This window comes from Fragaria vesca, linkage group LG2 (assembly GCF_000184155.1).
Source record: "Fragaria vesca subsp. vesca linkage group LG2, FraVesHawaii_1.0, whole genome shotgun sequence".
NCBI classification, from domain to species: Eukaryota; Viridiplantae; Streptophyta; class Magnoliopsida; order Rosales; family Rosaceae; genus Fragaria; species Fragaria vesca.
Genome location: NC_020492.1, coordinates 10,550,226 through 10,562,597, shown reverse-complemented (window position 1 = coordinate 10,562,597; position 12,372 = coordinate 10,550,226). Strand labels below are relative to the sequence as shown.

Sequence of the window (12,372 nt, the reverse complement as noted above, 5' to 3'; positions counted from 1 at the left end):
AGAGAGAGAGAGAGAAAGCAAAAGCAGCCCTCAATTGGAGAAGAAAAAGGGAAAGGAAAGGGCCTCTCATGAATTATATAGACAAAAGCAGCCCCCACCTGCTCAAATTATTGTGGCGCAAGACACCCTTCACTTACGCGCAACATGTACCCGCGTCTTCTGCACGTACACTCCATTTGTGTTTATTATATTGGGTGGAGTTAGGCCACGCGTAATGATGAGAGTCAGAATGGCTTCTGTTTGTATTATTATGTCCCTCATCCTTTTGTCGTTGTTTTGATTATTTTAAGAGGGAGATGGATGGAGAATGACCGTTTAGCCCCGAAACGCCCAGCGGTAGAAACGGAACGGGGGGAGTTGGAGGGAAATAAGGCGGGAATGTGGTCAAAGATGAGCCGTGCCGTCCCGTCCCGTGCGATCGAGTCCAGTCCAGTGACTCCAGTCCAGTAAATAGTAATAGATGGAAGCTGCATGCTGTGTCTGCTTTGCAGAAGAATCTGGGTATTCTTTCTATGCACTCTCAGTCTCTCATTCAGTTTTAACAAATTTAATCTCTTTTACTCTAATCCTTCTTCAACATTATAATATTATTACATTAAGTTTATTGTGATCCAGTCGATATGCCACTGGCTTAATTACAGGTTCACTAGCGCGCTAATATCTCAACTGTGATCACCCTCGATAATTTGACATGCTTGATGAATTACACTATAGTACTAATTAAGTAGCTAGTAGCTAGTGGTGACTAAACATGTTAAAGGATCAAGATTAAGTTAGGCACAATATCACTATCAAGCTGATTGAGCCCTGCTCATCTACCTCACCGCCCACACGTACGCTAGCTCTTCTCTATTCCCTAATCCTCTAATATCAGTGTATGCTAGTAATGCTAGCTAGCTATATATATATATATCCGCATTACTAAATTTCTCATGGTTGTTGCGAGTGGCTATAAAAGTATAAATAAATAAGGGTTTGAATTAGTTCCTGTACATATATATATATATATATACACACACATACATACATCATGAGCATCATGTATGGTTGGTGGAGTAAATGATCCAAGAGTCAATATATAGAATCCACTGTGACCACTGACCCACATTGATCGATCATTCTGGACAGTGACGGTCGGAAACGGAGCCCGAAGGGGGATAGCGGGTAAGCAATAAGATATCCCTGAGAGTAATTTGAGCAAAAGAATGGAGTACGTACAGGAGTGCGATATTGATTTAATAGGGTAGACGCGCAAGTAGAAGTAGAACTGTAGAAGTAGTACACTACGTAGTGGAATCAATAGGCCGGGAGGAAAACAAAGAAGCAAAAGTACGTATCATCTGGCCAGGGCCAGGTCATTCTAGGCTGTCAACTGCAGGAACGCAACTGGGGCAGCTGTCTTCCATTCCGATTTGCTTTGACCATTCCATTCATTATTTTTCCTAGCTAGCTAATTCTCATCTGATCTGGCTGCCAGAGTGCCAGGCCTTGGGGGTTTTTTTCTTCTCCAGTTGATATGGCATACATACAATGTATGGGAGGCAGAGTAACTCTTTTATAGAATCAACTTTGAATGTAACTGGATTCGATTACTTAATCTTTCCATTTGAAGATGATCTAACAAATTTGGAGAGGTATTTGTGGTTGCCTACTCACGACACATGCCTGAGGCCTCTGACGCACGGCTTTACTTTTTAGAGATCCCACATTCCCACCTAGCTATAAGGTAAGGCTACATCACACACACCCTTCCAGCTCACCAAACACTTGTGTGTCTCTCTTCCTGTGGGCAGGACTGTGGGTGGCATATATGGAGGGTTGTGCCGCCCCCTATGTAGGCTGCTCTGCCGTGGCTGGCTGGATAGAATTTACTGACATTTTAAGGAAATATGATAGCATCGTCAATCAGTGCTGATGATGGCTCATGACCATGGTTTGCTTTATTGGCAGAGGGACTTTCACACCCGAACTTATTCGGGCCTTTGTCTCCTGTCCTTTGATGCAGACTATTGAGCCTGCCTTTTGATTTAGGTAGCCTCTAACCACAAATAGCACACCAAGCTTGAACATTACCATCCCTAGCATCTGCTATGTGATATTTCAGTCACCCTAAGGCCTTCAAACACAAGACAAAACCTCTCATTTTGTAGCATATTGATCACTTGCTGCAGACTAGATTCATTGTTATACAAGAAAGAATATTGATTGCTAGTTAAGTCTCAAGGAATCCAGCTGCACTGCACGAAACTCCTGCATCTCATAATGCTGGAGGAACATTACAGCAAACCCGGGTAAACAGCAGCTTCTCTGGGATTCGGATGCCCAATTTAAACACAGTTGCCTTCTCTTCACAAAGTCTATGAAATACACACAAAATTATAATTTTTTAGGCTGCACTACTAGCCGAAGATCACAAACAAATCCAGACTGAAAATTTGATCTCTCACCACATTTTGGTCCTTTTGTGCAAAAGGAAATACTCCCATCCGTAATTTAACAGTGGATATGAGATTATATTCATTGAATGTATAGCTAGAACTTAAACACAAAACCGAAATACTACTATATCACCGCAAATTACCCGACAAGATAGCTTACTTACATGGATTGAGGCTTAAATGACAGTTGCATACAACACCAGAGTTCCATATCAAGGTACTAGGTTGCATTGATCAGTTCAACAAAACATGATAAGCCACAAGCATCATCCATTTACCAAAACTGCAAAGAAGCCATAAACTTCAAAGCACAAGCATTATACCCCACTAAGATAAATCTTCATGGTAAAGATGAAGACCAAGCCCAAAGCGCGCGCAAGCTCGACGAAATGCCATTGCTTCAGCCTTCTGTACTGGATCCCCATAACTTGTGTCATCTACTGAAGCAGTGCCAATAGACTCCCTAAATATCTGGTCAAAACATGAAACAAACAATGGGGAAAGTGTCAGATCCTTCCTTTGTTATACAAGCTGACTGCACTTAAAGGAGCATCAACAAATCTTCCGCAAACTTTTTAGTTCATTGAACGAGGGACCCATTCTGTCTTCGACTACCAGAAGTCTAGAACAAAGTTGATACATATATCTCAAGGACTGCTTGGTACCACTTTTATTCTTCATTTTTGGCCTTTGGTTTGCAGGTATAGATGTATGAAGAACTATATCGAGAGGTCGGATGAAGGGAATAAAGAAAGCATATAGTGATAGGATGGCACATGAAAAGGAAAGTAAACAATTCATATAGTTTCTGTTCTATAGATCATAATATTGTCCTTCTTATATCTCTCTTCATTTTTTCAACCCCTTTCTCCAATCTCAAAGAAAAATGAAAACTAAAACAAGGTTTTTGGGTTTCTAAACAGTTCCCTTTGATGTTTTCTTAAACAATTTTAAGGATAGTAATGGAATGTGTGAACATAATATCTTACATCAGAAAAGACAATTGTGCTAACAGCAAAATCAACATTGAAATAAAGAAGCACCCCCGCTTTCTTATGATGAAAAACATCCATGAAAATGCTACCAAAGGGGCACAATCTCAGAAGGAATTGACATGCATACTATCCATCCATATGTATATTGTTCATTTCTACAAAGTACAAAATCCATGTATTGCGTTTTGATGATAATACGCTACAAGCCTACAACTGAATATGCTTTACGAGGAAGAACACAACACTACCACTATGCTACCTGCAGAAAGAGTTTCCAAAAATACAACTGAATTCTAGATTCACCGGAAAACAGTTAGTAGAGACCAGAATCCTGAGTAGTTACAGCCCAATACAGTAATCACAAAGCAATTGATGTGCTTTTATTCATTCATTTGTATCTAGCACGCAGATATGTGAATACCATACAAAAAGTAAAAACATGGACTAGATTATCCGTATAGTTCAGACATTGTGAAAGACAAGTTCCATCTACATCCGCAGAAAATAAACGAAAGGATACATACCTCAGCATCAGTTCCGTAGAGCGTGACACGATAAACAACAGAAACCGACTTGGCATCAGCAGAGTATGTGATGCTTCGGACCTCACCAGACCATTCTACGAAATGAAGGAATTTAAGATTAAAATAAAGAATGGGAATATCATTGGGAAACTGGAGTGTGAAAGTAAAACAAAACAGTACCTGGAGCATGCAAATTCATGATTCGATTAACTATGTGCCTGTAATATAAATACAACACCACAATCACTGAAGCGGAGAACTTGTTTTGAAAAAAAATGAAAAGACAAACAAAAAGGATTTCGAATGGAATGATACCAGGGGATGTATTTGGATGTAAACCCATTTTCATGGCGGGATTTAACGAGGGTATCAGGGACTTTCTTATTGATTTGCTTGAGGATTTCAGAGAGGGGTCTGCTGATTCCGGAGCTGACAGGGAAATCTTCATCTTCATCAGCTTCAATTTCCCTTCCCCCTTGCGCATACGACGAAGAGGCCAACTTGACGTAGGAACGGCGCCACCCAGCAGCTACTCGCAGCGACCCCAATAAGCAAGATCTACAGCCATAAGCCATGAGTGTTGTATTCACTTGACAAAATCCCGGCCGCAAAACCTTTCCCACTATGCACCGCGCTCACTCCCGCTCACGCCACTTAATTTTCTGAAAGAAAAATGGTCAAAATAGTGTCTCGCTTGGACATTGATCTTGTGTCTCACCTCTTTCTGTTTTTCTTTCTATTTTTTCTTTGGAAAAATAGTCCAAATAGTGTCTTATTCTAGAATATTCTGTATATTTCTATATATTTTTTTGTATGTGCATTGGTCTTATGTCAATAGGATATGTAGTTAGACTAAATTTATGTATTAATCTCCTTACCATATTGGTATTGTGTAATTTCCTATATAAGGGGCTCATATAAATGAATAAGATAATGATTCTCTTGCTATCTCTTTATCTCTACACTTTATACTTCATCACGTTATCATGCACTTTGTTCTAACCCTAGAGTCAATAGCCCACCATTTGTTTTCCAAAACCCTAAAATCAGGCAGCCTTGTTTTTCTCAATTTTCGACCAAAATTTCGACTTCCCTCTGCCGGAATTTTATATCCCAGAAATCTTTCTCCGTCCCGGATCCAACGCCGCCAGCCTCACCCTGAGAACCGGCCGGAAAGTCACCAAACCGGCCACCGGAAGATTCCAGACCGCCGCCACTATCGACCACCGGTTCACCACCTTCCCTTGCTCCGATCAACCTGAATTTTTGACAGAAGCTTCCCTATTAAGAGCTGCTCCTCTTGTCAAATTTTCAGCCCCAAATTCAAAGTATAAGCAAGCAAAACGTTGTTTGTTCTCTCGGCAGCCTCTAGAAACCAAAGATTTCAAGATTGCTCGTCTTCCAAGGAAAGCCAGAAAGGTTCCCAACCCTCGGTCGAAACCTGCAATTGATCAAACTCATCAAAGCTCTTATAAACATAGTTTATTTGGCAAACTAGCAAGTAAGCTTTAATATTACAATTATTTACTTTGAAATAACTCGGGGGGATAAAATCTTTTCTCCCTTCTCCATCTCCATTCTATGCTTGGGATTTTGTATGTGCAGGTACCAAAAATCCTAAAATTTTATTCACGGGTCAAGAGTGTGTTTGATCACTCTTGTTTCCTAGTCCGGGTTGTGTATGATCAACCCCGACTTATCACTAGATTGTGTTTGATCAATCCGATGCCTTTTTCCGAATTGTGTTTGATCAATTCACAGCTTTTCCGGATTGTGTGTGATCAATCCGAATTACAAACCATTAAAAGCATTGTTTGTGACCTCTATCGAGTCTCATAACAGCTTAGTTTGTATGCAAGAGCAATGTAACATTCTGCTCCTTTGAGTTTTGATGTACTAGATGCCTAAGGCGGATATTCGCTTGGTATATGTGGGACTTTTCATTGGAAAGGATTAAACCACATATTTTGACCCCCAAGCTAACAAGCCTAGATGTCGAGATTTCACATCTCATGCGCTCAAAGTCTTTAAAGCGCCACATCGACAAAAGCCTTCAATGACAATCTGTGCAAAAAGTAATGACCACAAAGTACTGTGGAATGCACTCATGGAGCATTTCTCGAAACGTTCATATAACTCTACTTGTTGAGTTATTAGTCAAGTGGATTGCTTACCACCTTAATTGACTACATATTGTCGATGATCTTTTGTGGCATCATGATCCATAATCTTTAGTGGATTCGATCTTCATCAAGTTTTCGAGATCCTCCAAGTTGGTTTGGAATTACCAACGAGACTTGATTTTGATCATACAAACGGGAATTGTATATACGCTAATGTGATAAACTTATTTGGGATTATCCCCTAATGTGGGGACAACAATATGGGTCATGGCAACGACAGAAAACGTCGTGCCGATGTCTACAAAAGAGGGGGAGGTGTCGCCGGCTCTAATAGCGACACTCCCGGTCTAGACACCATTTTGTCAAAACTACTCACGTCAGCTCATGACAATGCAATCCTTGTGGATCTTCAGATCACTGGTTCAAGATTGTCCAACTCCTTCAAATTGTGAATGCATACAAAAAGGTACAGAAAATCAATATGAGGACAAGAAAGTCATCCTCATGATCGCGAATTTCAAATATTCGGATCCTGCTCTAGCTACCCATGACTTTGACGTCATCGGTTAGACATTGATTTTCGTTTCAAGCTCTATGTACTAAGGCGTTGTATCGACGTCCTTCATCTATTTGAGACCTCGATGTACTCACATTAGTAATAATGAATGCCTTGAGAATTTTTTCGAAGTTATGAAACTATTCTCCTCTTATGGTTCGTATTGATTTACAAACAAGATGTACATTTTTACATCGTCCTTAGAAGCATGGCATATTTACAATCTACATGGTTAGATTGTGCCGTTTTGGTCTCTTCCAAGTGAAGATGACGCACGGCCTTGCATCCTTAAGAAGGATCGCTAACGTGTTTCCGGTTAAATCTTCTACCCTATAGCAGATTTTGCATCATCAATTGTTCAACTAAGCTCATCCAAGCTCAGTGTAATGTCTTAGAATTGTCCGAAATTAAGGAGATAGTGGCTTTAAGTGTGTCTCGCACTATCGACCCTCCACGGACATGCCTGGTCATACTGACTTGGAGTTATCGAAAGCTTTTGATTTTGGATCCCCCTACGCTATTAATCCAATTGCCGCCTTGCAAAAGATGTTGAAAACTTGTCAAAACCGGAAAATTATCATCATGATCAAATCCTCTAGGTCCTCTAAGTTAATTTTTGTTCATGTCAGGGAGCTTTTGCTAACTAGTCATGAAGTTTACGACCGAAAGGACTTGGTTTTGATCATACACACGTCATTTTTGGCTAAGCCTACATGCCACCTGCAAGCTTCACAGCTTCGCACATGCCAATTCTGCGAAAAACAGCAATCTATCCCTTCTGGACAGTCAACTTTGTTTGGGCATTGTGAACAGCTCCGGATGAACCAGATAGTGAACTTTATATCATTGGAAAGCTCTACGAGTCTAGTTTTCAAAAAATTTGCGGTTCATCCATATCTATTTTAACGAAGAAGTTATCGCTGTTTTAGTGAGCAAAGGTCATTCTGCGTGGAAATTTTTATGCACTCTCGGGATTGCAGCTTTTCGTAGCTTCTTTTAATCCTTTTAAATGGTTCAAGTGGAACTATTAACTTGCCTATCTACTCCTTCTTGTATATATGTCTCATCGAGACATTGAGTGCTTCACAGATAGTGGAACTATCCACAACATTCTAAGGAACTGGTAACTATTTTTGGATTTTGTACCTTTGTAAATCTTCTGTGATTACAACGATTGAATTATACCGGTCATTCAGGGATGCGGTTTAGCTTGAATCTTGATGCCTCATGGCACCATGATCAATGTCACAAATACCCTCTATGCATTGAGAGGCAATCGAACCATATTGAGCTTTAAAGATATTCCTGCTAATAGTTTTCATTTAAAAACACATTGTGAGAATGAACAAGAGTGTTCTTTTGTGTATACTTTCTCATGAATGTAGACTGAAATGCATCTTAGAGAAGTTTATGAGTCAATTTAGTGGATTGTATGTCACTACGATTCGAGTATCGAATCTCATGTTATCGCCAAACAATATATTTGGGACACCGACTCATATAGACTTTGGTTTGACTATTTAAGTCATCCTGGAAGCGATAGTCCAAATTTTGAGAAATTCTTATGGACATCCATTGTTCCGCTCAAAATTAAGACATTCGATATCTAGCATCACCATGAAGCATAGTGGTGATCTGGGGGACATTGACGTCACCCCGAACACGACTCCAACTTCCTGGAGGTCGTCTGGTCAATTCCTCAAGCAATTAAGGTGCACCGGCCTTTCCTAGATGTAGCATTGGCCCCCTGCAATGCTCATTGCTCGTTTTGAAAGCCTATTCTTTAGCTAAATTAGGAGTGAGACCCTCCTATGCTAAATGACACAAAAGTGAACATTCCATTCTTACATCAAATTATGTAGATAGATACAACCAACTTGCGGACTCCTTTTTATGTTTTATGGTGTTGGTTGAAGTGTTAACGCACTGGTCATATGTCACACTATTATCTATTGCTTATGTTGCTTATACTTCTACGGGCTCACTACCCATTCTTTAAAGAAATTTATCGGGATGAAAGTTGAAGTGTCATGTACCCCATGTTCACACGCAATACGGTCTCACCGAGGCTACGACCAAGCAACTTTAGCTTGTCGCTCGAACATTATTGATGCGCACTAATCTTTTTATTGCGTCTTGGGGCTATACAATATTTGCATGTAGCTTTACTATTCATCTACGACCCACCATCATTGAATATTGTTGTACTACAGCTTGTGACTGTGTACCAGGATTGACACGAAATTGCAATCCTTGAGCTCAGCAGGATTGAAACGGATCTCCAATCCTTGGGCTCGGCTAAATGTTATTTCTAGGTGTCAAATCGCATTGTCACTGCGTACAATGATGGGTCATTTGAGATGAAGAAGTATTTAAGTTGGATATGAACCTCCACCTATAAATCCACATATGTAGAAACCTTGTTAGGTAATCTCATTCACCGCTAAATTGCGGGTTGTCACTTTGATGAGACAATATTCCCGCCGTTAGGGGGAGATAAGAACACAAGTGTTCAAGTGGAACGACGTGAATTGTCGTGGTTTGTCCCCACTAAGTCTCATCTTGATCCCAAATGCTTAAAGTGTTAAAGTGACGAGATCACATGCTGCAAATATGTCTACAAGGATTGATGTCCTACCAAGAGGACATGACGCGACCAAAAGGTGTGTTGGTCTTGACGTCATCACCATGGATGGTGATATGGTGACACCATATAGTGGCAAAATTGGTGTCAAAAGGCCGTGTGGCTCCCCAAAAGGAGGGAGACCCTTAGGTTCGATATTTCCTCGCACTAGGAAGAAAGCGAGCTTGGCACAACCTGATCCATTGATCAGTGATACTCAAATCCGTCTCATGAAGTCTAAATTGTGATTATCGTTGGGGGACGCCTCAATGTCAAATCCAATCTATATAGAAATCTCTACAAGTATTACACTAGTGTACATGAGGACGTGGAGTAATGAGTCTACTATCGAACCACCCTTTGTTGATGAATATCAACTTAGTTGATTGGCCTAATGGAAAGATGCGATCCAGCATTAACAAAGAGATAGGTCCTTGGGCAGGTGATGCCGACACCGCAAGCTAAACCCTATCAACTATGTCTTTGTTAGATAGCGTAGTGAGAACGAGAGCTTAGACTCACCTTATGGCGCAAGGTCTCTCGCTAACATGCACTGGGATCGACTACGATGAGATATGCTCTCGTAATGGATGTCATTGAACTCCACTACTTTGTCACTTTGGTAGTTTCCGAATAACTGAACATGCAGCCTATGAATGTGGTAATAATAACATCTATATGGGATCAAAGATATAAATGGAGGTCTTAAACAGACTTCATTCATTCGAATCAAGTGGCTCCAAACCACAAGAGCATGCATTTGCTAAATGTATTGAAACGCACATGGACTCTACTTGATTGGGAAGGGATATGGTGAATTATGCCTTTGCGTGTTCATTCCGGATTTATATGGACTGTTGATGGATCAAGAGATGCCAATATTTATCAACATCCGAAGAAAAAGATCTTGGGAAGACAGGGTCTCGATAAGACACTCGATGACTGTATTGATGATGATTTTTCATCAATCGGCTTAGGCACTCTATAACTAGTGAGGCCTACATATACTCCCATGATTAGTCAAGGTCTTTGCTCTAATGAGAGATCCGTCGTTTTGTCTAAAGCAAGATCACAAATATGTGTTAAGAGATGGAGTTCCCATCTAAGTACAATAAGACGCATCAATGTACTCAACACAATACGAAAAACTTGACATCTCATTCGCTATGAAAAGTTGTAAAGCTAAGTGTAGCTATACGCCCACGCAACGCCAATGTAATGGCAGTAACTCCTTTTTCAATACTTAATGGTATGAAAGGTTAAGGCTAATTCTATCACTACATAAGAAAGACACATCAAAAGTGAAATCAGAATCTGCCAAGTTTTGTAGGTCAACTTCCGCGGGACCTATAAGGAATCTCACACACTGAAAAACGTGAAATTGGTGCCATTGGAAAGGTCTTTGTGTCTACTTTCCAAGGACACCAACCATTTGATCACACCTATCATATTGAGTGAGTTATGGCCGTTTTCGTAAAGTAGGACAAATCTGTCCGAGAATCTGATTTTGGCAAAACAGTCAACTTCGACGGGACTTTGTGAATAGCTCATGACGAACCAGAACGTGTGTAATATATGGTTGGAAAGCTAAATGAGTCTAGATTCCAAAATCATTTATGGTTCATTCATATGTATTTCCTAGAGGAAGTTACAACTGTTTTAGTAACTGAAGGTCATGGTGCACGAAAATCTGATTTCCTGCTCGAACTTATGTTTTGAGTTCACAAGCAGCCTTCTCCTCAAGATCTAAGTGTAAAAGATCATTTGAGGACAATACGGCATGATTTAGTTAATCATTGCCCAATGCCACATTTGAAGACATGTTAAAGAGCATTGACATGCTCAGTTGTTGAAACTTCCGTGATTAGTAAAAATCAGAAAGAGCCCTATGATTGATGTAAAGATCAGGGGGAGGTGCAAACTTCAGGAGGAGTCTAGCACATTTATATATGTCACTACCAAATGTGAAGGGTGCGTTGTACTCTTTTTCTCCTACGATCAAGGTTCAGTTTTTCTCTCACAGGGTTTTTGTGACTTGACGAGGTTTTTGACAAGGCAACAAATCAGCACAATCGGCATATCAACGCGCGGCACAAGGGGATTGTTCTATGATATTCTTTATCTTTCTAGATATTTTTTATGTGTGCTTTGGCCTTATGCCAATAAGATATGTAGTTAGACTAGATCTATGTATTAATATCCTTACCATATTGGTATTGTGTAATTCTCTGTATAAGGGGCTCATATCAATGAATAAGATGATGATTCATTTGTTATCTCTTTGTCTCTATACTTTATACTTCATCATGTCTCACATTCTAAAGAAGCAAAACTTTAGCATCTCATCTTCAGAAAACTTCAAAACAGCTTACCTCGACCAAATTTTGGTATCTAGAACTGTTAGCTCTGTTAAAAAAACTGACGGCAACCATTTTTATTCATGAAATGACCAATATACCCTTGAGTTTTTTTTTTGATATTCTTTTTATATAATAAAAAGAGAAATTCGTCATAACGGTATCTCATCTTTTATTATCACAAAAATGAAATATATATTTAGAGAAAAATAATGAATTGAAATATGAAGAGACGTAAAAATATCCATAAAAAATGGTCAGCTGACAGTTACCCTATCGGAGGTTACGACTAAAAGTACTAAAATTAGGTCTAATGTTCTGTTGTTTTTAAAACTTGAAGTACCAAAGTTTATGAGTAAGAAAAGATGAGGTACCGTTATGAATTTTTTATTTTATTATTTATTATATAATATGGAAAACTAAATGGTAAATTGGTCATTTTATGAATAAAAATGGTTGTCATCAGTCTTTTTAACGGAGCTAACGGTTCTAGATACCAAACTTCAGTCGAGGTAAGAACGTGGGATATTACTGTTTTGAAGTTTTCTAAAAGTAAGATATGAAAGTTTTGCTTCTTTAAAAAATGAGACACTGTTTAGACAATTTTCCCTTTTTCTTTTCCAAATAGTGGCGCAGTAGCCTTTGGAAATTGATTTTTAGCGGGGAAATCTGGTGGATCTTAGACAGAGAGAGATATAGAGTCGAAAAGAGAGAGAGAGAGAGAGAGAGAGAGAGAGAGAGAGAGAGAGAGAGTAG

General features: G+C 39.6%; 1 protein-coding gene across 2 annotated transcripts; it reads right to left on the bottom strand.

Moving 5' to 3' along the window:
• Nucleotides 1-2,554: 2,554 nt before the first annotated feature.
• On the bottom strand, nucleotides 2,555-4,668 carry LOC101314142. 2 transcript variants are annotated; one of them, XM_004290225.1, is made up of 4 exons: nucleotides 4,273-4,668; nucleotides 4,138-4,175; nucleotides 3,958-4,052; nucleotides 2,555-2,909 (listed from the first exon to the last, which is right to left on the bottom strand). In XM_004290225.1, exons 1-4 carry the CDS (start codon nucleotides 4,530-4,532, stop codon nucleotides 2,766-2,768), a joined length of 537 nt encoding a protein of 178 aa, XP_004290273.1. In that variant the 5' UTR covers nucleotides 4,533-4,668; the 3' UTR covers nucleotides 2,555-2,765. The 2 variants fall into 2 exon arrangements, with proteins under 2 accessions (XP_004290273.1, XP_004290272.1); XM_004290224.1 differs by having other exon boundaries at nucleotides 4,138-4,611.
• Nucleotides 4,669-12,372: the final 7,704 nt, after the last annotated feature.